We start from the raw sequence: 24814 nt of genomic DNA, 5'->3' as shown, positions 1-24814 counted from the left end.
AGGCTCTCCCGTGGCTCAGCCTCCTTTGCGTAGGCTGGACTGAGAACAGGAACCCAGGCCGACCGGCCACATACTCTGCGTCTCAGGTCAAAGCTGTCCCATCCCCAACCCTCTGGGAGAGCCCAATCCTGCAGCCTACAGTCCCGGGGGGGGGGGGGGGGGAGGGCTGCTGGGGGAGCGGAGCAGGGCTTCCTGCTCTGTCCATGGTGCTTAACTCCCACTGAGCTCAGAATCTGAATTTCCACTTTCGGCCTAAGAGATGCCACCACGGAAACCCCATTCGTTAAGAATTTTCCAGCTCGGCTGAACAGAGAGCAGCTTGGCACTTCAAGTTCAAAGCAGGGCTGGCTGGGGCCCTATCAGGGATACAGTAGATATTCATAAAATCACTGCATAATTAGACTATCCTACCTATAATGCTCTTCCAAGATCGAAATTCATTGAGAATCTATTTGACAGATTCGTTTGAATGCTCTGTTAAATGAAAAGGTAGGTTTTTTTTTCTCTCCCCCAGAGGGTGCCTTTCATCTTTTTTAATATTATTGTCCCATCTATCTCTGGCTCATTGTTTCTTTGTGCCCTGTGTTGGCCTCATGATCTCTGGTGTTAAGGACCTCCTTGCTTGGCTCACTCCCTAGCACAGACACTGTCCTGTAGAAACTGTGGAGGATACACTGTCCTGTGTATTACACTTTCCACCTGTAATATCTCATGCACAGACATTCTTAGGGGTAAGTAAAGGTATCATGAATTCACACGGTTGTCAGGTAGGAGTTTGAATGCAGGCCCTGTAACTAACTGTGTGATGCTGGGTAAGTTACATTACCTTTCTCAGCCTCAACGTCCTCATCTGTAAAATGGTTGTAACTTGGTGGTTTTGCATGGCTTACTAAACGGAACCATGCATGTAAAGAATTTAGCACAGTACTTGGATCATAGTCATCTTCCCATAAATGTCGGTTGCTATTATTGATAACAAGCTAAACAAAGTAATATCAGCTTTTAGTTTGGGGAGAGGTTAATTTCTGTGGAGAATCAGAGACTTCAAGGTTAACATCAGTGGATTTCAGAGGTTTTGTGTCTAAGGTGATACTTGAACTTACTTGTTCTTCACAGGTAGGTAAGTTTTAATGCAGTCAGTGGGAAGGAAGAATCTGCTAAAAGGGAAAATAGGGTAACTAAAGTCTCAACGGCAAGGCAATCTAGGCCTGTGTCAGAGTTTGGCGAATTGTCCCGAGACGCTGAAATTGCGTCACCAGTGGGGCTGAGAAGTTGGTTTGGGTGAAGGCATTTTTTCGCGGAGAGCAGCTTCAATACCTTGCTTCAGGCTTGATGCCTTCGGCAGTGGGAGAGAGGACACCGTAAAACCTCTGAGCAGAGAGCTGAGTGGCGTCTGGAAACTGATTCAGGAAGATTAATCCAGCAGCAGAGAGGCTGACAGATCTCAGCAGAGAGAAAAAAGAGGCAAAGAGATCAGTAAGAAATCCATCATTATCATCATAAAGAAAGGCATGGAGACCAGAACATGGATAGTGGGGCTGGAAGCTGAAGAAAATTATGAAACATAAGAGGTTTTGAAAATGCCGAATTCACATAATTCAGCAATGAATGAGCAGTGGGGGGCAAGAGTTGAGAGAAACTCATATTGGGGGGATTTTTTTTCAAATGAGAATTCATACTTGTCTATGTTCTCAGGGAAGAAACACAGACGCCAGTTAAAACTTTGTGGAAATTAAATTTGGGAAGAAGGGAGCCAGATCCCAGAGAAGAGAACAGGTTGGGGAGAGGTAGGAGAGTTAGTCAGATGGCAGAAAGGGCCTGGGTCATTGGAGAGAAGTTGGGTACTCTCGCATCCTTTTCACTCCGGGCTGGGAGTAATCTCCCCATTGCACTGAGGCTGCCTGAGCAAATTCATTTCCCAAATCGATTCAGTCCATCTAGCACAGCATTCCCTAAATGCACACCAAGCAGTGGTGGGTAAAGACGTTCCAAGAATTAGTAAGTAATACTCAAAGGTCCTACTGACTTCCAAATGTAGTAGTCTTAAGTTTGGAAGGACGTAAAAATCACATGGGGGGTGGAACGATTGTTCAGAATAGGTGTTCCTGGGAGCCATCCCTACAGACAGAGCCTACAACTGACCTGGGGTGGGGCCAGCCAGAAAGAGTTTATGAAATCACTCTAGGTGATTCAAATTCCCTCCTTTGGTTAAATAAGTGACCATGTGCTTCTTACAAAGAATAAATCATCCTTCCAGGCACATCCACGCCCACACACACACACACACACACAGCAAAACAGAGGCCCCTCCGATGTGAACACGACCACATGTGCCCAACTCATGGTCCTTAAGGAGCCCATTAAGCCACGAGGGTCTGGAATCTGACTTCCTGAGGTTAAAGCCCTGATCTGCCACATTTTGCACACGTGACCTCGGGCAAGCTTCTTCGCCTTTCTGTGTCTCCGTTTCCCAGCCATAGAATGGGATGATAGTAGGATCTGCTTTCTTTTTCTTAAATGTTTATTTATTTTTGACAGAGAGAGAGAGAGAGAGCGCAGGGGAGGGGCAGAGAGAGAAGGAGACACAGAATCTGAAACAGGCTCCAGGCTCCGAGCTGTCAGCACAGAGCCCGACACGGGGCTCAAACTCACAAACCATGAGACCATGACATGGACCGAAATCGACTGCTTCACCCACGGAGCCACCCAGCACCCCTAGTGGCATCTGATTTCTAGGGCTCTTTTGGAGAAGATTGTTATAAAGTTTTCAGAACAGAGCCTGCCACGCACAGAGCACTCCTTACAGCCATCTGTTATTGTTTGGAGCTTCCAGACAGCATCACTTGAGGCCGCCTGTTCATGTTGGTGGAAGCTGGGACCAGCAGTGCCCTGCATCTTGCATTCCATGATTTAACTGGACAAGCAGGAGTACAGGGCTGTTGCCTGGCACAGCATCTGACTGGAGAAAGCAGGAATCCGGACCCTGGGCCTTGAGAGGATTGCAGATTGGGAAACCGGCCTGGATACAGGAAACAGAAATCTGACAGCTTCCAGGCAAATGCCTGGTGTCAGAGAGGTGCATTAAAAGTAAAGGGGAGCATTCTTTTAGGAGTGGAAGAGTTATAGAGACACAACTGAGCAGTAGGGATCATGAAAACACCCACGGATGTAGCTGTAGGGCTGGGGCTCGGAAACAGGCTTCATTCTATATGTTGTAAAGAAAAGAATTAATAGGACTAAGTCAAGGGCTCCAGTTTAAAGTAAGTGAACAGAAAGCTAAGAAAAGATGACTATTGGGGTGCCTGGGTGGCTCGGTTGGTTAAGCATCCGACTTCGGCTCAGGTCATGATCTTGCAGTTTGTGAGGTCGAGGCCCGCATCGGGCTCTGTGCTGACAGCTCTGTCTCTCTCTCTCCCTCCCCCAAATAAATAAAATGTTAAAAAAATTGAAAAAAAAAGTAGAGTATCAGTTAGGTGAAACTTAAACCCAAATCACGAGAGACATTTGATGTGAGTTCTAATTGTTAAAAGTTGAATACTTACAGACCCAACAAAATTATGTATGCTGCTCCCTGCATTTCCATTTTTACTTGTGTGCCTAGGTGGTCAGAATCTGACTTCAGAGGGAGCTGTACGTGACTCTGACATCATCATCTTCTTGTGGTCTTTTGTTGATTCATCAGATAAATATTATCTCCTCTGGCCTCAATATGACCCAATATCTTTCATGAAATGCTAATAGTCCTTTGCCTTAAAGAGCATTTCTTGACCCATCGTGCCTAATAATCTGATTTAGGCCTTGCAGATACTTGGGAGAGGGGGAGGCTCGGGCCGAGAATGGAACCATACTTACCTTTGTCTTTGTTCGTTACAAGCACGTGTTTGTTAGAGTCTCCCTACTTCTTGGTAAGTGTGATATTAATGATACTATTTGTGATGGTCCATTGGGCTAGCTTCTTGTCAATGGCAACCATTCTTGGTAACTCATAATCAAGTGGTTTTTTTCTTCAAATCCTTTTTGATTTTCATGTTCAGTAGTCTCCAAATGTTTAAGCAAAACTTAGTAAAAAGCTTTATACATTATTAGCAGCAAAGATAGCTTTTTGGTCTTAACCAAAGGTTCGCTTAAGTGGCTCCAGGGACAGAATTTGTCCCTGGCTGAGGAAGGACTGACTTTGGTGTGAAGGATGAGTTGGGACAAGGCGATAATCAGGTAGCAATATCCAGGGGCTGGCCGCGGACACAGTGCAGGATGCTAGCACAAGGTACAAGGCCGACTGACCTAAGAATTCTCTCCAGCGAACGACACCGTCGGCTTTCACAAGTCTGGACAGAACGTCAGCTTTGGCCTGAACACCTTTTGGAGACAGCACCCCCCTCTTCTTGTTTTTCTTCCTTAATTCTTCATTTTGGAAACAGTTCTACTACTTCTTATTAATTCTCTTCTTAGAGAATTAGAATTCTCTAATGGGAGGCAGAAGGAAATCAAAACCAATAATCTCGTCATCACATTAAAATGTAAGGGCAAACAGAGTACAAAAGGAAGCCCTGTTTGGCCAGAATCTCACCATTCTGAGACTAATGACATCCTCTCTCATGGAGAAGTATGGAAAAGGGACGGATCAAGAGGAAAACAGGTGCTGGTATTTTTCTTCTTCTATAGACACAAGTATTGGGGTTCTCCAGGATGTCAAATATCTTCATTTCCAAATGTAGGAGTTTTATTTATTTATTTATTTTGAGAAAGACAGAGACAGAGTGAGCGGGGGAGGGGCAGAGAGAATCCCAAGCAGGCTCCGTGCTGTCACTGCACAGCCCGACTCCAGGCTCGAACTCACGAAACCGCGAGATCGTGACCTGAGCCGAAACCAAGAGTCGGACGCTTAACGGACGGAGCCACCCGGGCACCCCTCAAAGGAAAGAATTTAGACATGTTCCAAAACTCAAGAGAAGCTCTTTGTAACTCGTCTTGGACTTTATCCGTTCCACCCTGGCCCTTGTTCGCAGTGTAATTACCTGCCCATGTTTAGATGGCTGTGTGATTCTCAGAAATACAGAAGCTCACGTGTGTAACACGTTACTTCATATTGCCCTATTAAAAAGAAATACTTAAATATGAGGGTTTTTTTTTTTACAAAAGTAAATATTTTATTCTGTAATCAGAACAAAACAAAGTAACAAAGAATGTGTAGACTCCAACAAGAAAAAATAAAGAACTTGACCCCTGAGTAGTCACCGGTTGCATAAGAAATAAGCCCGTGATGCTTCCTCTCCTCCAACTCTGTTAATGCCTTATATCCTCCAGCTTGAGATTTTTCCAGGTCCTCTAATAAGTGTAACACACACACACACACACACACGACTATCTCCCTCCCCCCATACTTGCCTGTCTCCTTCCCCCCCCCAGTACTTCCCACCACACCAAGATTTTCTACGACCCCGGGAAAGCTGTTTATCAGTTGCCAAAGTAGGAACTGGTGAAGCCCACGTAGTCATAACCAGCAAGGTGTCTTTGGCCTCGCGGGTCCACGTATTCTTGCATATGCGATGCACAGAACTGCACTTGTTCTGGGGTTAGGGCCTGAAACAAAACAGAGATACAGTCCCAGGGATGAAAAACAGCTGACTCCTTGGGGCTGGCGATAGGCCTTGGACCTTAGGGACCACAGAGACTTAGAAGCAGCAGCCGGCCCTGTTCCCACCGCACACCTTCTCCGAAATCTGTAATGTCCCAGGAGTAAGACCAGCCCATCTTTTCAACCAGCCCCGACCCAGAGGCTCCCCTCTCACTTTGACCACACACACTTTACCCCATTCCATAAACTTTGGGATAGGAAACAGTTTTCCAAATTGAGTTTCAGGTTTGGAATGGACTGCTACAGTCATTAGAGGATGACTCTACATTTTTAGGCCGGGACAGGACAAAATGAAAGGTGAGTAAAGCAAATGACAAGTTGTGCAGTAGAGTGTCTGAGCCAAGAGGACAAAAGGTGGGTGGGGGAGGAGGGTAGCTGCGAATGGGAGGCTGCCCCGGCCCCAAGTAAGCAAGCTCTGGAATACGATGGGAGCACGGCGACCATGGACGCAACTGGAATCTGACCTGCTTCATGTCGTCTTTGGTAATATAGGCCTTGCCCTCTGCCAGGGCCTGGAAGCCATTCTCTATTTCATCGCTGGACTTGATATTCTCTGACTCCTTGTCGATCAGGAATGAGGTGTAGTCCTCCAGAGTGATGTAGCCCTTCCTGGGGGATAAATGGGCTCAGCTCTCTGAGAACATGGGCTGCGATCTCTGTTTTGGCCCTGCTTCCCACACCCTTGCAGCTAAGCCAATGCAGCTTCCGCGGCCCCAGCCTCTGCTCCCGGGGGAGCCCTCTGGCCGGATGCCCCTCACAGTCTGCAAGTCTCCACCAGCCCCAGTCCCCAGGCACTTCAAGCTTTACAAATTGAATCGAAGGTCTCAATTTTTGGTCTTGTGGCATCCTTAGCATTGGAAAGAGCTAGCACCTTCATGACTGTCTCCACCCCACCCCCACCCCCCATGCACACAACCCCACCCCCGCCAGTTGGGTATCTTAGGACCTTACAGGGAAAGATGCTTCTCTCAAGAACCAGTTGAAATTCATAGATCAAAAGTGAGAAGCAGGAATCGAGCAAATTGCTGGGGCTGTGCCTGAGCTAGAATCAGTGGCATGCACTTCGGAGCCGATCCTACCGAGGCAGAAAAGGCTGCCCAACTCATGTCTATACAGTCTGTGTCTTCCTATTCCCGAGATGAGTTAACAGAGTCATGTTTTATGGATCATTTCACTCTCTGCGCTGGTCTCCAAGCCCCATTCCCTCAGTCTCCTTCCTACCTCCCTGGATCGACGACATCCAGGAACTTCTCAAACTTGGGCTCAGGTTCATCGTCCTCCACCATGGGCAGGTAGTAGTTGAGTCCTCTGAGGCAGGACCGGAAATCTTTGTGACTCAGGCGCCCTGTCAGATTCTCATCAAAATGTCTGAAGAACAAAACCATTTTATCAAGTTCCATGGAGAACTAGATAAGAACAGAAATGAACAGTTCCTGTGGGACTGGCTGAGGCTTTAACATGCCACAGGTCATCAGAGGGCTGAGTAGAGAGCTTGCCTGTGTTTCTGCACTATTTTTAACCCGGTGGATGGAGTAAAGACAGTCAAATGGGGAGCATGAGAGAAATGCATTTTCTCAAGTCCAGGAATTCTCATAGACACATTCAAAGCCGTGACTTGAGGCTCATTAACACGTCTAGATCTTCATTTAAGATCTTACCAAGCCACACTGAGGGGACAAATTTAGTTATTTGGAGATTCATTCTGAATGTGTTGGAAAGCAAAGAACGGGTCAACTATGAAGATCTACTCACTTATAGGTTGTGCTGAACTCCTTCAATGTCTCCTCACTCACACCTATGGTGTCTCTGAAAGGAAAAGCATGAATTGGCCCATGAAATGAAACAGAAAAACATCAGAAGACTTGCCACGTGGGAGAGAGAGGGATGTCGGTGGATAATATGCTATTCAGATCATCTAGTTCAGGGCTTGGCAAACTATGACCCGTGGGCCAAATCTAGCCTGCCACTTGCTTTTGCACAGTTTAATGGGCTATGGAGGGTTTTTGCCTCTTTACGTGGTTGGAAATAATTAAAAGAAGAAGTGTTTCATTCAACATTAAAGTTGCACGAAATTCAAGTTTCAGTGTCCATAAATAGAATCTTATTGAAACACATACACGCTCATGAATTTGTGGGTTATTAATAGCCCTTTGTCTCTACAACAGCAGAGTGAGTAGTTGCAAACAGAAACGACATGGCTCTCCAAGGCTGACGCATTTACGATTGGTCTGTTTACAGGGAAAGTTTGCCAATCCCTTGTCTAGATAATAATGCTGTCATTGTTATCGACACCTCAAGCTGCTTTGACGTAATTAATTTATTTGGAAAAACAAGCGAATTTTGCTCTTCTGGCTCTCCACCTTGACTATTTCTTGCATTCTAGACATCTGAGACAGGCTTTTACAAAAGGGACTGCTTCCTGAAGAGATCGCATAAGATCAAGGGACTCTGAGAACTGAATGACGAATAGCTTCAGGGGGATGGGGCGCTGTCTCCTGTCTCAAAATAGATTCCCATATAAAAAGAAATCGTCATTCTGTGGGGCAGCGCAGAGAGAGGGAGAGAAAGAGAATATTGATTAGTCTGGAGATGGTGTGCGTACTACCTCCGAAGCAGCTCTTTTATAAACAGTACCCCAAACTCTAGCCCTTGGGGCTCACTAAGTTCCTGACACCCAGTACCCACGCCCTGCCCAGCCCTGGTCACGGGTCCACAGTACTTGGCTTGGATCTGTTGTTCCAGGTTGTGCTGCATCCGTGTTCCCAGCTGGTGGAGCTGGTCCCACTGCTGGGCCAGCCCGATGGTGCTGTACTTGATGTCCAGGACCAGAGCCTCTTCTAAGTTGTCTCCCAGATCCTCAGTCTTGGTCAGCTGGCGCTTCATGGCCTGAATTTCCTTCTGTTTCCGCTAGAGAAGACCGACAAAAGGAAAGAGCGGTCACACAGGGTAGCTCCGAACCAGGTGATGGTGGAGAAGATTAAGAAGCTGATGGGTTTGGGTTTCCCCTGCCTGCTCCTGAATTATTTTCAGGCATCTTCCTGTCCTCTGTGAAAAATGAACTGCTCAAGAGGTCCACTTCTGTATTCCTCATTTATGCGATGGTGGGAAGGTTAAGTGATGGGACGTGTGTCATTCTGGACATCTGCCATATAGAAGTCTAAGAGTTAGCAGTTACGTGCTGCAGGAGAGAGGAGTAGCACCTCCAGGACGCCTCGAGAGATCCTCTACATTCAATCGTATTATTTTCCCACGTCAAATGACAACAGAAATTGGGGAATGCTCCAGATCGTAGGCCCGGAGCTTCTGTATTTGTTCTCATTTTTTTTTAAGTTTATTTTAAGTTTATATCTCTCTCAAAAATAAAGAGAAAGACAAAGAACATGCATGTGCACAGGCACCGGGGAGGAGCAGAGAGGATCTGAAAGATCTGATGGGGACAGAGGATCCGAGACGGGCTCCATGCCGAGAGCAGACAGCCCCACACAGGGCTCAGACCCACGAACCCTGAACCTTGAGATCATGACCTGAGCTGAAGTCACACGCTTAACTGACTGAGCCATCCGGGCACCCCGGCTCTCATTCTTAATCATCATCTTAATCATAATGATGTAGGCATTATGAGCTCCATTGTACAGATACAAAAACTCAGGTTCAGACATTGAAGTGAACCGATGTCCTTGTCCGTGAAGTGTCAGTCAATGGTTAGAATGCAAATGGCGGGCAGGGTTGGGACTAGAACCTTAAGCTCTTGACCTTCAGGCCCGGAAATTTACCTAAAAGTACTACCAGGGTTGCCTTTGGGTTCACGTAAAAGCTCTCCCAGTTTTCCTGGCACTCCTTGTAATTGTGGCAACATCCTCAGCTGATGCTCAAGCATTACTTACTTTATTTGCTTCCAACTGGGATTCCAGGGTTCCCGTCTCTTTGAGCAAAGACCTAGTTAAGAAGCAGACGAAAATGTTACTCATAAAATCAGAGGTCAAGATTTCACCCAGACGGACTGATTCTGACAGCCTACGTTTCTCCACCTCTGTATCTTATTATAATGGCCTCTTCAGAATGAATTTTCACACCAGATTTCCATGAAACCAAACCCTTCTGTCAGCTAGCAAGTTGCTGGGCAGATGAGAAGGGAAGGAAGGTCTGTCCTCATTCTTCTGTGCCTGTGAGAAGGCTGCCATAGTCCCCCTGATTCTTACTCTGGGACATACCCTTAACCTAACAAGGGCAAGTCTCCCCCTCGGGGGGTACAGGGCAGGATGATATACCCTGTACTTCTCTTTCCACCCCATGCTTCCACTTAGGTGCCATCTCAATCTGATGGTGACAATGGCAAAGATGCCCCATGCTGAGTCCTCCGTTTGGCTCCAGAATATAACAGACACATCTGTGACAAAACAAACACGGTAACACAAAATACTGACCCATCCAGAAAATAAGCCCTGGGCGTGGAGGTCGGGAGCAGCGATCAGAAGAGAGAAAAGAGAAACCACGTGTTAACATGGATGACTTCAATGATCTTCTTTCCTCAGATCTAAGAAATATTCTAAATCTTCTGTAACCAGAGAAGAGGAACCTGTTTTGCACTGTCCCCAGAGTCTCGCCCCCTCAGAGGAGCCTCTGTGCGGCTCCTCCTGTCCTGGGATGGAGAAGAGCTCAGGTGTCAGGTGACCATGCGAGGTGTTGGGCACACACTGCTGGGGGTGGGGGTGGGGGTGGGTGGGAGGGACCACACCAGAGGCAGAGGATGATGCACTTTGCTTTCTCTGCCCTCTGTCACATGAGTTTCGGCCATGACACAGGATTGCTTTCTGCTCATTGTCTGGTTTTTCCTTGCTGGGTTTGTGGGAGCAGTCGGTATATATCACAGACTGTCAAAACCACCACTCTGACCACATTTCTGACCCACCTGCTGGAGACGGCCTACAAACCTTGACATTTATGCTAATGTATTACACCTTCCGAGTCTCTTCTTTTCCAGATCATTTGCCCCGGAAGATGTGACAAATGTTATCGTCATGTATAGGACATTCTGCATTTAATAAAAGCAGCCCGCACCTATTATCTCACTGATTTTCACCACAGCTTCTTTTTAGCGATGGGGCAGCCTGATAGCTTCATAGCAGGTGTTCACAGTAGGCTCCGCCTTTGGTCGTGCCCATAAATACACACGTGACCTGGAGCAAGTCAACTCGTCTACTGATCTTCTTCCCACACTTGGGGACAGAGGTAATCGAATCGGCTCTGTGCACATTTCAAGGTCTCTCTGAGAGTGAAGGGAGGTGACGGGTATAGAAGCACTTTGTAAAGTGCCAACATAAGGGACTGCTATGGTTTTTAGACTTTAATCACAGACAACGGGGGAAAATGAGAGCATCAAGGAGAGAATATGGAAGGCAACACGACGGGCAGTGGCACGAGATTCTCGTTTCTTGCTTTTGCACAGACTGACTTAGAAAACCATCAATTCCAGATGAAAAACACAGACAGGATCTGGTGATTTTAGAACACCATAAATCCTGTAGGACCCCCCCCCCCCACTCTCCTCAGACACGCATTTCACCCCCGTGGTGACACAGGGATCATGGGTTTGGGGACAGCACCACGCACCTGGTCTCCAAGATCCACTGAAGGAAGGCACTGGCGTTCTGCTCAAACTCCTGGCACATCTCAAAGTTCTTGACTTGTCTCTCCTCCTCATTTTGTAGCTCCTGCTCCCGTTCCTAAACCCCGAATCACAGAGAGAAGAGTGAACGCTGAAGACCTTTCTTTGTAGTAAAATAGCTGCTTTGTAGCTATTCTCAGCTGCACATCTTCCCCTGATCTAACCTGTCTTCCGGAAGCATGTAGTACATGATCCTATGTCATCCCGCCCTCTCCTCGCCCCCGAAGGAGAAGGAAGCTCCCATCACGCATCTGTAAGACCAAGCCCAGTGACAAATAAGCTAGTAATAAAGGCAAATCATCTTTCTTCTCATTTTTTTTCTGGGTGAAATTTCATTTAAATGAACATAAAAGGAGCCTTTTAAGGGAAAGCAGCCTTCCTTTAGGGAAAGGTAGTAATGAGAGTTGCCATCTAAAATTGGTGATATTTTCATGAAATTTTTCTGCTAAGCTTTTTAATATTTTCTCCAGTTTCTATGATAAATGTCATTATCGACAAACACAAACACATAAAAAAAGGCACTTTGGAGGTATGTATAAAATGCGTGCCTTGGATGGGGGAATTCTAGAGACTGTGGACATATATACGAACCTCGTGAACTTTCCATAGCCCATTTTTTTTAAACGTTTTTATTTATTTTTGAGACAGAGAGAGACAGAACATGAGCAAGGGAGGGGCAGAGAGAGAGGGAGACACAGAATCCGAAGCAGGCTCCAGGCTCTGAGCGGTCAGCACAGAGTCCGATGCGGGGCTTGAACTCACGGACCGTGAGATCGTGCCCTGAGCTGAAGTCAGACGCTTAACCGACAGCGCCACCCAGGCGCCCCTCCATGGCCCATTTTTATAACCACCTCCTGGAACTTGTGTTCGCCTCCCTGAATCACTGCTCACCACCCGGAGGCATGAGAGTGTCTGAGCTCTGGGGCGTAGGGCTATACCTTACTGTGGACATATTTCCAACTTTTTCTTAGATAGATTCCGTTGCTGTCCCAACGTGGTTATTAATAGAGTCCTTTCCTTCTCAAAAGGCCCCCCAACTTGTATACTAAATTAAGTGGTCACGCTCGCCACAGCGAAAGAATGTCTCTGCCGTGTGCCGTTACCTTGGTGATGTCATGTAGGTGCTTCCAGACCTTCTCCAGCACCCCCATCGTCAACCAGGTATAAGGGCTGGAAGGCACGTCTAAGGCCTTAATCTGCTGGTCCAGCTCCAGCAAATAGTTGAAGTCCGACTGGGCCCCCACCAAGGAGGCCAGGAAGGCCTCCTGGTCCTTCTGCAGTTTCCGTATCTCGTTCAGGGAAACGCAGTGCACAGGCTCTGACAGGTCCTCCTTGGCGTTCTCACACCAGTGGTTGAAAGCGGAAGCCTTGTGTGCAAATTCCATGAACAGCTCCTCAGCCTGCAGAAGAAAAAGTCACCTCCATCTTGCCCGATAAAACCCCTCAGCAAAAGAGAAGACTGAGGATGTAAAAAAGAAGAATGCCCATCTTCAAATATTAGGCGGGTCAGCAACTGTGGGAGGGCAGAACGGAAACCACCGAGCACCATGTGCTCAGCAGGCGGGCAGGCGAGTTCGAGGCCTGGCGCCTGGTTGAGAGTAGCCGAGGCCTCCACCATCTGCACGTAAGGAGGCGGAAGGACTCTTAGCATTGTTTTAACTCCGAGAGTCCAAAAGAAGCGAGGGCCATTTTCAGCCATACGATTTCACAATTTGTTATTCTGAAGTCTGTGCTCCCGTTCTACCTGTCACACAGGGAACGTGCAAACATCAGTGTTACATGAATGCATGGATGAACGTTTGAATAAGCAAATCGTTCATGGGCTAGGCCAGTCTATCCACCCCTCTCTGATGTCTCTTTGTCTGTACTGAGTTCTTTTCCTGCCTTCCTTCTAGAACTTGTTCAGGGCTCAGCTCGTGCTTGAAGCCCCTGCTTAAACCCAGCTCCCACCCTCTGGTCTGTACCCTTACTCCTACGTTACTGTCTGGCGTTCTCCATATGCTCTTGATGACTCTGAATTCTCTGAATTTCTGAACAACAGAAATAGTATGGATTGTTCCAAACACTGGGTGATCAAAACTAGTTTTGAATTTAAAATGTATCATAGATTTGGGGCACCTGGGTGGCTCATTCAGTTGGCCATCCGACCCTTGATTTCGGCTCAGATCATGATCTCACATTGTGGGATCAAGCCCCATGTCCGGCTCTGTGCTGACAGAGTGGAGCCTGCTTGGGATTTTCTCTCACTCCCTCTGCCCCTCCCGCATGCTCTCTCTCTCTCTCCTTCCCTCTAAAATACCCACATACATACATACGTACTCAGAAGTTTATACTTCCCAAGAGATTTATTTTAAGCAAATATGAAAATGAGTTTTCATCCCCAAATATGGAGGTTAAAGAGGAAAACATTGGCCTAAATGGAAGGGAGATTACGAACCATTACACCATTACATCTTACCCTGTACTCATTTGGGCAATGTATATGCTAAAAATAGACCAGTACAGAGAAATTGACTTGGCTCCTATACAGGAAATAAAAAAAAAAAACAACCTATAAAGTATTTCGTATTATTTTTGTAATATTCTGGATCACCTGAGTATTTTACAAAGATTTTATAATCAGAAAATAAAATAGCAAATCTCTTTGCAGTTCAAAAATTAAGCTAAATAGAATCAGAAGGTAAAGCATCTTTCTATCTAGAATGCATATATGTGTGTAAAGTTGCCCCCAAATTGATTTAATTTTTCACTTAAGATTTATTTCTGTAGGTTCCATACCAACAGAGTAGTTAGCTAAGCATCCAGACTGACTGATTTTTGTCCGTGCGTCTGTTTCCTAATTCCCCTGCCTGCCTTAACTTGCTGCCCAGTATAATACTTATGGCCTAGGAGTGCTCAGTAATGTCACTGACCATCCTGACTTCCTTTTATTATTGGTATTTTTTATGATCAACATCCAATACCCTAGCGGCCACCACTAGAAAGAACATTTTCATCACTTATACCTACATAGAACTTAGTGGTTTGCGCTGCATTTTCAGATCCATTATCTCTTAATAGTCATAACAGACCAGCAGGAAACAGTCGTAATATGATCCAATTTCATAAATGGCGGGATCAAGGCTCAGAGATGTTAAGGGACATATACAAGGTCTCCCAGCCAAGAAAGATCAACACAAGGTGGGAACTCAGGTTTTACTGGTTGAGTGCTCCTTGTGTCTGGGCTAGAGAAAAGCCCAAGGACAGCCTTACCTCCCGCCTGTCAGTTTAGTTCTTTCAAACACTAGGACCTTTCACCCTTTGACCCACCTACTTCTTCTACTACATGTGCCTGGCTTCTCTCTCAAGTCAGCTGGACAACTGACAAGTCAGTCTTAAAAGAAACAAACAAACAAAAAACACAACCTATCAATCTAAAAAAAACCCCAGTAACTTCTTATTCAGTAAGAATGCCAGGGCGCCCAGGTGGCTCAGTCGGTTAAGTGTCCGACTTCAGCTCAGGTCATGATCTCATGGCTGGTGGGTTCGAGCCCTGCATCGGGCTCTGTGCTGATGGCTCGGAGCCTGGAGCCTGCTTTGGATTCTGTATCTCCCTCTCTCTCTCTCTCTCTCTCTCTGTCCCTTCCCTGCTCATACTCTGTCTCTCCGTCTCTTAAATAAACATTAAAAAAACTAACAAAAAATTAAAAAAATAAGAATGCCTTCCTGATCCTTTCCACGCACTCACTCCAATGTCTCTAGATTACCCAAACAGGGTTTCCAGTATCTATTTCTGGATTCCATGGCTAATAGAATATACAGATAGTGGACGACTGATTATGGCTCATCTCTCTCTCTCTCTCTTTTTTTTTTTTTTTTACCTTCTTTAGGGGAAGCTGCTTTTCCAGCAAGTTCTGTCTGTGGGCTGCAGAGGCTTCCAGCAGCTCCCCCCAGCGCCTCAGCAGGGCAGCATGGCGCTCCTCAATGGCTTTGGTCTGGCTGTGCTGAGCGGCCACCAGCTGGTCCTTGAGGTCAGTTATCTCCGACAGCCTGTCTTGCTGGAAGCTCTGTAGGCTGGCGTCCAGCGTGTCCTGGGAAAGACCCAGACAGAAGCTGTGAGCGGAGATACAACCCAGATTCCCGGGGCCAGTCACACCTGGGTTCTACCAGATCTTTTATCATGGACAAGACAAGGTCTAGGAAAGGATTAGAGTGATGACCAAGCAGAAGGAGACGTAACTTCGAGACTTAAGTGAATGTCTGTGGTTGGAAGTATGGCTGAGTTTGAGTGGATGTGTGTTTTATAACCAGACCTTAGGGTAGGTGTAATATTAATATTAAGGGAATACGGGAGCATGGGACGATCTTCCGCATTTTTTGAGTCAAAACTAAATGCTTCCTCCAGCTCGCATCCTTTCTAAGACTCTTTTGCATCCTCTGTTAGGTTTTGTGCTCTGATTGGTAGCAGACAGCTCACTATCAGAGATCTTGGAGGTATACACACCGACAACAGACCTCTTGCGGGGCTCAGTTAGATCACGATTCATGGTGTGTGTGTGTGTGCGTGCGGTGTTGAAATCAACATCACAAAGTTCTGGATACTGAACTTCCAGATTTAATAGGGTGGCTTGCATATGATTAATTCTCCCTTTGAGAATAACTATAACTGCTGGATAAAAGCACAAAACATCAGCTGTTTGAAAGAGAGCAGAATGCAACGCAGGTAACGACACCTCAAAGGATCAAAATTCTAGAGAAGAGGAAACAGTATTAAGGTCAGAGTAATATTCTCTGTCACCTTTCCCTATGACGTGCAGCCCTCACAGGCCAAGAGGTTGAGGGCAACGCAGCTGCTCCGAGCTCTTGATAATCTCAGGAGGCTAAAGAGACAGTTTCTGGGGAATTGGGCAGCCAGGGTGGAAAATGAACTGCAGAAAAATAGGTTCGATATTCTGTCTGTTTTCTCCTCCAGGCGTCTACAGATTCCTAAACTGCACAGGCCAGGAGTCCTAGAAGCCCAGCAGAAACAGTAGCAAAAAGTCAAAGATGCTAAGTAGGCTCCTTGCTAATCTCACAGCGCTGAGTTGAAAACACAAAGAGGGGAAGCCCCCCTGAAAGGCGTTTACTTAAACCCTTGAAAGGCCTGAGTAAGAGCCAATGAAAAAAAGGCAAGTCCCCACCCCAAAAAATGAAATTATGTCTCATATCATTTCAGTCCCTGACCAAAAAGTAGGGGTTGGATGGGGGATGGAAGTGTTAAATCATAAACATAAGTAAATATTCATCAGTTACATTACTTTAAATGTATATAGACTCGGGGTGCCTGGGCGGCTCAGTCGGTTGGGCGTCTGATTTCGGCTCAGGTCATGATCTCATGGCTCGTGGACTCGAGCCCCGCATCAGGCCCTGTGCTGACAGCTCGGCGCCCGGAGCCTGCTTCGGATCCTGTGTCTCCCTCTCTCTCTCTTCCCCTCCCTCGCTCACGCTCGGTCTCTGTCTCTTTCTCAAAAATAAATAAACATGACAAAAATTTCAAGTGTAAATAGACTCACCCCTTCCAATAAAATGATCAAATTAGATAAATAAAGCAATCCTCACTGTGAAATTTATAGCAGACACATCTAAAATACAAAGATACTCTGCACTTTCATGTTTATTGCGAAATTGTTTGCATTCGCCAAGATATAGAAACAACCTGAATGTCCATCAACAAATAAACAGACAAAGAAGATGTGATGTGATGTGATGTGATGTGATGTGATGTGATGTGATGTGTGTATAAAATGGAATATTATTCAGCCGCCAGATGGAAGGGAATCCCGCCACTTGTGACAATTTGGATGAAACTTGAGAGCGTACGTTAAGTGAAATAAGCTAGACAGAGAAAGGCAAACGCCACTTGATATCACTCACAAGTGGGATACAGAAGAGCTGGACTTAGAGAAACAGAGCAGACTGGTAGTTGCCATGGGCTGGAGGGTGGGGAAGATGGGAGATACTGGTCATAGGATACAAACTTCCAACTAAATGATTGACTAGTTCTGGGCATCTCACGTAGAACACGATGATTACAGCTAATACTCCTGTGTTATACACCTAAAACTTGTTAAGAGAGTAGATCTGAAATGTTCTCAGAAGAGGCAATTATGTGATGGGAGGCAGGTGTCAGCTACAAGGGTAATCATTTTGCATTCTATACATGTATCAAATAAACAACAAAAATTATAAATATAAAGACATAAATGTAAAAAAGAAAACAACCAAAGGATAGAAATATGGATGGCAAACACTAAACAAACAAACAAACAAACAAAAACACTGGTACTCTAGATTGTGAAAAAGTAGACTTTAAAGCAAGAAATGTTATTAGAAAGAACATTTCATAATAAAAAGGATTCAGTTCATCAAGATGACTCATAATTCTAAATGTCAACACAACCTTTAACTTAGCTTCAGAATGTATAGAAATAATGGAGCATTTAAGCAACATGATTAACAACCAAAACCTGACAGGTAACAAAAAACACTGGAAAGTACACATGCTTTTCAACTGGACATAGACTATTCACCAAAACAGACTATTTTCCGGATGTAAACCAAGTTTCTAAAATAATAGAGGGTGTGTTTTTAAAACAAAGTAGAATTAGACAAGATATAAATGTCAAAAAAGATAGTAAGAACATTTCCAAGTGTTGGGAAATTCAGCTAAATACAATAGGGGATAACCAATGGGTCAAATAAGAAATTAGACAGAAGCATTTTAACTGAGTGAAAATAACAAAAGTAACATATGAAATTGTGAGGTGCTGCTAAAACTTTACTTACAGGGAAATTCATATCCTTATATCAAAATATTAGAAAAGGAGTGGCTAAATATTTGGTAATCTAAATAAATATCCACCTTGAGAATTTTTTTAAGAAAGAAGTTAATCCCAAGGAAAGAAAAAGAAAATGAGAAAGATATAAAAAGGTATGAGTGGGGTAATATCCAAAGATATAACAGAGAACAATAAAAAAAAAACCCTAAAGCTGGTTCTCTGATAAAAATGATGCACACCCAGCAGCAGCAAGACTGAGGCGAGGGAGAGAGAGAAAAAAACTAGCAAGTTATGCATATGGGGAGGAAAAAGAGGAACAATATTGCAGGTCCTACAGACAGTAAAACCACAGAATTTGGGAATGGAATAATCCTAGTGTTCAGCTTCCGTGCACGTGGGCTGTGGTCACCACGGGCACCTGCCCACGAGCAGCCCTGCCCTTACCTGCTTTGCCAGGAGAGCAAGGGATGCAGTGAGGTCTGTATCATTGCCATTGGTCTTCAGACTTGCTTCCTTGTCAGCTAGAGAGCAAAGACGATTAATTAGAGGGGAAACACGGTTGCTCCTGAATCCGCTTTGGTAAGGAGAAAAGGAATATTCCCTACAAGCCATTAGACGACCTCCTGACTCCCGGAGTGAGTCATTTATTGGAATATGGGAGCAGTGGGGGGCTGATGGCTGGTCTCTCTGGACTTACGCAGTGCAGCCCTGACTGAAGCTGAGCTGGGACCAACACTTCTGGGTGGTTTGGAAAACAAAGGAAAATTGCAGATCAGGCATGAGTTAAAAACAATCAAACACGCTATTTTTTTTTTAGAATGTTCTGCTATAGCTCTGCCCTTCTGAATAGCACATGCGAAATCACCAATTCCCCAAAAATGTGTTTTATGGAATTCTGGTCCTCAGTCACCCCTCAGCATGTTTGTGTGTGTGTGTGTGTGTGTGTGTGTGTGTGTGTGGCGGGGGGATGAATGTGTGTGTGTGTGTGTGTGTGTGTGTGTGTGTGTGTGTATGCACATGTGAGTGTAACTATGTCCAGAAAGGGTAGGAGTGAGTGATGAGGGAGCATCTCTTTTCTCACCGGAAGCGAGAAAACCGCAGAATCTTTCTACCGATGGAATTTACCAGCATTTCTCACACCCAAGGACCTTGGCCTTCACATGCCATACCTATCCAGGCCTCCACCACATCAGCCTTCCAGCTGAACTGCTGAAAGTCATAATCAGCTTCCAACTGCAACTTCCAAGCAGCCATCGCCTTAGCCAGAGAAGGGATCTTTTCGGTCAGAGTCTGTATCTTGGTGGCTACCTTCTCCGTGCGCTGACTTTTCTCCTGAGACACCAAGATGGAGAAGAGAAGGAACAGATACACGTTGGTGGGTGTCCATGGCTAGAAGTTGAATTCTTCAGTCTGATAAAAAGGTGGCATCTCTCTCATTACAAATACGTAACTATTCTCCTCTGGGTCGACTGCAGTTATCGTGTTATTGTATTTTTCATCCGTGCCGGGATGGTTACTTCCACTCTAGCATTTAGGAGATCTTCTCGTGTGGGGCCACATGAGTGTGACTTTCTTAGCCGGAGTCCCCTCTTTTTAAGGATCTTTGTATAGTACTTAGATCAGTGAGAGTTTATAAAAACAAGCATTTGTACCAAAGAATGATTCTCAAATTACAAAGGGCTTTCAGTGTGGTCCTCTTCCCTAAAGGCGCACAAAGAACTTCTTTACGTTTTTACAATACTCTATAACCAAAGCACACGATAAGATGTTTATAAATGTCTTACAGTGAGTAAGAGGGTCAACAGAGGATTTAAGGAAATCTGAGAGATATGCCTGTATAAACTAGAAAAAAAGAATTTCCAAAAAACAGTGACTGAACAGATAATTATGTGCTCAGAACAAAAATAAGATAGCTAGGAAGAGATTATTAAAATTCAATGTGTGGGGGTGCCTGGGTGGCTCAGTCGGTTGGGCGTCCGACTTGGGCTCAGGTCATGATCTCATCGTTTGGGAGTTTGAGCCCCACATCGGGCTCTGTGCTGACAGCTCGGAGCCTGGAGCCTGCTTTGGATTCTGTGTCTCCCTCTCTCTCTGTCCCTCCCCCACTTGTGCTCTGTCTCTCTCTATCAAAAATAAATAAACGTAAAAATATTAAAAAAATAAAATAAAATAAAATAAAATTCAGTGTATGGTTTTAGCACTGCTCGTGATTCTGTATTTGGACCAATCCCTTTTGGAAAATGATCTTGGCCTGGAATCCCTGAAGTACTCACCTTATTTAAAATATCTTCTCCTTGAGCACACACATCTTGCAGTCGGGTCTCATGGACAGCAAAGTCATTTTCCAATGCTTCGTGCTTCTTTAGCAAGCTCTGTGGAAATGAGTCCGTGAGAATCGACAAATCCAAGCCTGGACAGTCTAACCCACCCATATTCTGACTCCCGTTGATGCAACTCACAGGAACGATTTGGCTACGCTAGGGGGGCATCCACTTTTTCCTACACAGTGCCACTAAATGCCTCCCCTAAAGCTCTCCACTTGCCAAAAACGGCAATCCTACCAGAAAAGAAAGAAGTAAAAGAAGACAGTGACACTGTTTCTAACTTACTAGGGTGAACGTAGGTTTTTCTGGACTTTGGAATGAGAGTGTTGGTCAAGGTAATACACACGGATTCCTCCATTTTGAAATGTACATAATTCCATGAAATGTTGTATCTCACAGAAAAAGAATAAGTATCATCCTATACTAAGAGTGGACATAAAGGCAGGTAAAGAAGGCCCTGAGCTGTTTTGAATCTCAGTCTTGAACTTCTCTGGGTCTAACTGCTGCTGGTAGGATGGGGAAAGGAGTGTGGACAAAGCCCAGAAGCAGTGAGTCTCCTCCTTCTTTGTATTCTCCCGAGTGTTTTCCAGACAAGGCAGCCCTGCCCACCACCACCCTCCATCCACGAGGGCCTGGGCTGGCTCGGCTGCCTCCTCCTGGTCCTGTCCCCAAAGCACCTGCCCACTTTTCCTTCTATACCACATACTAGGCTGGGCCAACAGGAAGAAATGGATTTTGTGTGACCAACACGCTTTTTAACTGCCACATTTTGCAAACAAAAGAATTTCAGGATATAAGGTGTTCTTAGGCATGGTTATTTCTTTAAATACAAGATGCACTGCATGATACTGGATGACTGTATATTTCATCTTTATGCAGAAACTGTACATGGAGATCAGATACGGATCCACAATATAAGATAGACTGATTTAGCCGTGTTTTATGTACACACAATATATGAAATAAAGTCTCTTTAACCCCATCTCCTTCTGTTTCCAATCTCTTTTCTGTGTTTCCCCTTGGACACTCTGGACAGCTCAGGTGCCTCACATCTAATTCATGCTTCCTTTAAATAAAGTCTAGGTGTCCCTCCTTCAAATATATTCCTAAGTCCTAAGTAGCCTCCTCAATGTTGTGTTAAAAGTTGATAAGGCCAAAGCTTAAAACTTAACTTTAAATATATCTTTTATGGTTCTTGTAGTTGTAAGAAGTTGATCAGAAATATCTTCTCTTCTCCTCACATGTTAAACAAAGAGAGAATATGAGATTGGGGGCAGGAAATCTAAATCCAACGACAGGTAGGCAACTCTCTTTTCTTATATTTGCCAATCTATACGGGTCCAAGAACCCCCAAACTCAGAGGACCAATTGTTTTCTTGATAAAAGATGACACAGAAAGGCTAGGTGGATAGGCATCTTAAGGTAATGGTGAAGATTATTAGCAATAAATCTGCATAAAAATCTATTCCTGGAATTTGTATGTTACTGCAAAGACTTTTCATTAAAACGAGTCTTTGAATGTGATGGTCTAAGTGTACCTATCGAAAGATCAAGATTGGCTGAATGGCTTTAAAAATGTGACCCAGCTATATGTGGTCTACAAAAGCCGCACTTCAAATAGAATAGCATGAGTGGGCGTGAAAGTGACAGGCTGGCCGGGAGGGACACCTGCGGAACAAAGAGCCACTGGACAGTCACAGGCACAAAGATGAACCGCGCCCAATGCCTCATCTCAGACGACAGTGAACTCAAAACAGCTAATGGACCTAAAATGAACACGTAAATCTCTAAAGTTCTAGAAAAAGACATAGCGGCTTTTCATGATCTTGGGCGAGGCCAAACGTTTGCATTTTTGACACAGAAGCACAGAAGGTCAACAGTTAAAGCAAACAAACATTACGCTGAAGAAAATAAGGCAGCAAATAAGGACACAAAAAACTAGCCATCAGGGAAATGAATATTGAAACCACAAGGAGATACACCACACTCCTATCAGATTGTGTAAAATAAAAATGGTGACGGTACCAAATCTTGGCAAGAATGTGCTGGAAGGCGCCATCACTCATGCGCTGCCAGCGAGTGGGTAAGACGGTACGGCCGCTCTGGAAACAGTTGAACACTTTTATAGTTTTATGCATATATACTTTTTTTTACAGAACCAAATATGCAGTGATCCTACAGCAATTCGATTCCTGGACATTTATGCCCAAGGAAGGAAGACTCACGTTTACATGGAAGCCTCTGCATGGATATCGATAGCAGCTTTACTCGTAACAGCTCCAAAGTGGAAACGACCCAGACACCCTTCAACAGGTGACATCCACGCCATGACATGCCACCCGGCAATAGCACTGAATGAACTGTTGTCACACACAAGCTGAGCGAGTCACCAGGGAACGACGCTGTGCGAGAGGCCAACTGCCCAAAGTTATGGACTGTATGAGTTCATCTATGCAACATTCTTCATACGTCCAAAATTACAGAGGCGTAGAGTAGATTAGGGGTTGCCTGGGGTTAAGGGGGGGCAGAGGGAGGAGGGTGTTCTGCAAGATGGTGACGGTGACGTGCTGCCTCTTGACTCTGTCAGTGTCGAAGTGCCGGCAGGTGTTACCACGGGAGGAAACTGAGTAAAGTGCCCATAGGACCTCTCTGTATTACTTCTTACAACTGCACGGGTACCTACAGTTCCCCAAACGTAAGGTTTGATTTTAAAAAGCAAAGCCTTGGGAATGTTTGATACGAAAGCTTAAACCACTCATACATGTGCAGTGTGTGCACATGTCCCAGAAGACGTTTCAAACGAGAGGAGTTAGTGGTGGGGATTTCATGCCACGTGCAGGTTTTAAGTTTTCCATCGCCAGTGTGAGCCTTCCCTTATGTCATCACGTAAGAGTGAATGAATCTCCACAGAGACTTCTCGGTAAATCCCTAAGTTTTAAGGCTACTAGGCGGAGACCTCAAGGTCCCAAGAATATCATTATCTTATGATCACCTTCTCAAAAGCTCTAAAACTCTATCTTAACTCAAGATCACATGGACCACTTGGTCATTTCTTGATTGGAAAACTCAATACTGTATTCACAAGGGTGTCTCTAAATTATAGAACTAGTCTACCTGCCAGGTCGCCTTCTAAAATTTGATTTTCTGGAAACTGCAACCAGTGGCCAGGCATGAGAATGTTTCCACTACTCACCTGAGTAGTGGCCAGTGTGTCCCCAGAACCCCCTCGGGCAACCATAGCTTCCTTTTCACTGATCCAAGCTTCTTCCTCCTCAGCATTCTCCATGAACTTCAGGTATTCTAGGGATTCTTCCAGTCGGAGCCCTCTGCAACAGGGCAGTGAACCCCAGTGAGGATGGGGAGAAGTCAGCACGCGGGGGACTATACTGAGCAGCACAGCCGCACGAGGCAGACGCACAGGACAATCTGATCTGAGCTCCTGTGAACAGGGGGAGGCCCTGACCCCAGAGGTCCTGTTCTGTGGCATCTCCTGCTCCCTGGGAGTCTTTGCTGCTGGGAGGGAGCTTCGTCCAAACACGAGTGCCCAGCTGGAGAACAGCGCCAGTGAGCTAAGGTCTCTTTCTATTCTGTGTGCTGCCTCTTATATAGTGAAGACACCTCAAAAAGCTAGATGTTTCCTTCTACTCCCCAGCAAGACACATCTTCTTACCGCCAACAGGTATGGAATTATAGGCAGAAATTATTTGCTTTGGCCATCTGGCTACAAGGGAGGAAATCTACCCCTCGTTCTTTGCTTCCTAGGGGCTGCACAAAGCGCCAAGCCTGGGAGCGGGGTGGGTCATACAAAGTAAAACAGACCCGGGGGCCACGGCCCGGTGAGAAGGATGGCTGGCATGTGGGGACAACCACGATAGCCGTGAGCACAGGAGCCGGTGGGTGGCGAGGCCGTGGCGGTGGCAGCCAACTGGCCCCTTCCCCGGGGCAAAAGGGGGCAAGCTGAGTGGAACACTGACATCTGGACAGGGACTTTGAAGATCAATAGAGACAGGGGGCTGGGGAGAGCAGCCAATGCTAAGCCCAATACCAACAATCCAGGAAGACAACAGCCTCCGTCCGATCCCCAACTCACCGAGTGCTGGCCAACTCTTTGAGCTTCTCCCATTGTTGAAAAAGATGAGTCAGGCGCTCCTGGATCTCCTCTCGCCCCACAGCAGCCTTGTCTCCCAGCCTCTCTGCCGCATCCAGAATATTCTGAAGGACACACCCCCATGTCACACTACTCCACGGTCTCTCTCTCCCTCTGTCTCCATTTAGTCATCGTTCCCCCCAACAAGGTACCCAGCCCTTCCGACCCTCCACATCATTTACAATCTCCAGTGCTCGCACCAGGCTACACTCCATGACCCGCTTTCTGGATTATTCACGGTCGCAG

The 24814-nt window shown here is 45.6% G+C and overlaps 1 protein-coding gene across 1 annotated transcript in view; it reads right to left on the bottom strand.

The window, feature by feature from the left end:
* Nucleotides 1–5409: 5409 nt before the first annotated feature.
* SPTA1 (spectrin alpha, erythrocytic 1) overlaps nucleotides 5410–24814 on the bottom strand; it is a 70625-nt gene continuing 51220 nt past the window's right edge. The window contains exons 38-52 of the mRNA XM_042976326.1: nucleotides 24512–24633; nucleotides 23615–23747; nucleotides 20371–20469; nucleotides 19267–19429; nucleotides 18542–18618; nucleotides 15161–15370; nucleotides 12404–12700; nucleotides 11246–11358; nucleotides 10060–10077; nucleotides 9520–9571; nucleotides 8355–8542; nucleotides 7388–7441; nucleotides 6857–7003; nucleotides 6100–6244; nucleotides 5410–5580 (exon numbers count right to left, since the gene is read on the bottom strand). Of these exons, the coding sequence (XP_042832260.1) occupies nucleotides 5455–5580; nucleotides 6100–6244; nucleotides 6857–7003; nucleotides 7388–7441; nucleotides 8355–8542; nucleotides 9520–9571; nucleotides 10060–10077; nucleotides 11246–11358; nucleotides 12404–12700; nucleotides 15161–15370; nucleotides 18542–18618; nucleotides 19267–19429; nucleotides 20371–20469; nucleotides 23615–23747; nucleotides 24512–24633 (1944 nt within the window). The 3' untranslated portion in view covers nucleotides 5410–5454. The remainder of the gene's footprint in view (nucleotides 5581–6099; nucleotides 6245–6856; nucleotides 7004–7387; nucleotides 7442–8354; nucleotides 8543–9519; nucleotides 9572–10059; nucleotides 10078–11245; nucleotides 11359–12403; nucleotides 12701–15160; nucleotides 15371–18541; nucleotides 18619–19266; nucleotides 19430–20370; nucleotides 20470–23614; nucleotides 23748–24511; nucleotides 24634–24814) is intronic.

This window comes from Panthera tigris, chromosome F3 (assembly GCF_018350195.1).
Source record: "Panthera tigris isolate Pti1 chromosome F3, P.tigris_Pti1_mat1.1, whole genome shotgun sequence".
Classification (NCBI taxonomy): domain Eukaryota; kingdom Metazoa; phylum Chordata; class Mammalia; order Carnivora; family Felidae; genus Panthera; species Panthera tigris.
This window is presented reverse-complemented; position numbering and strand designations above follow the sequence as displayed.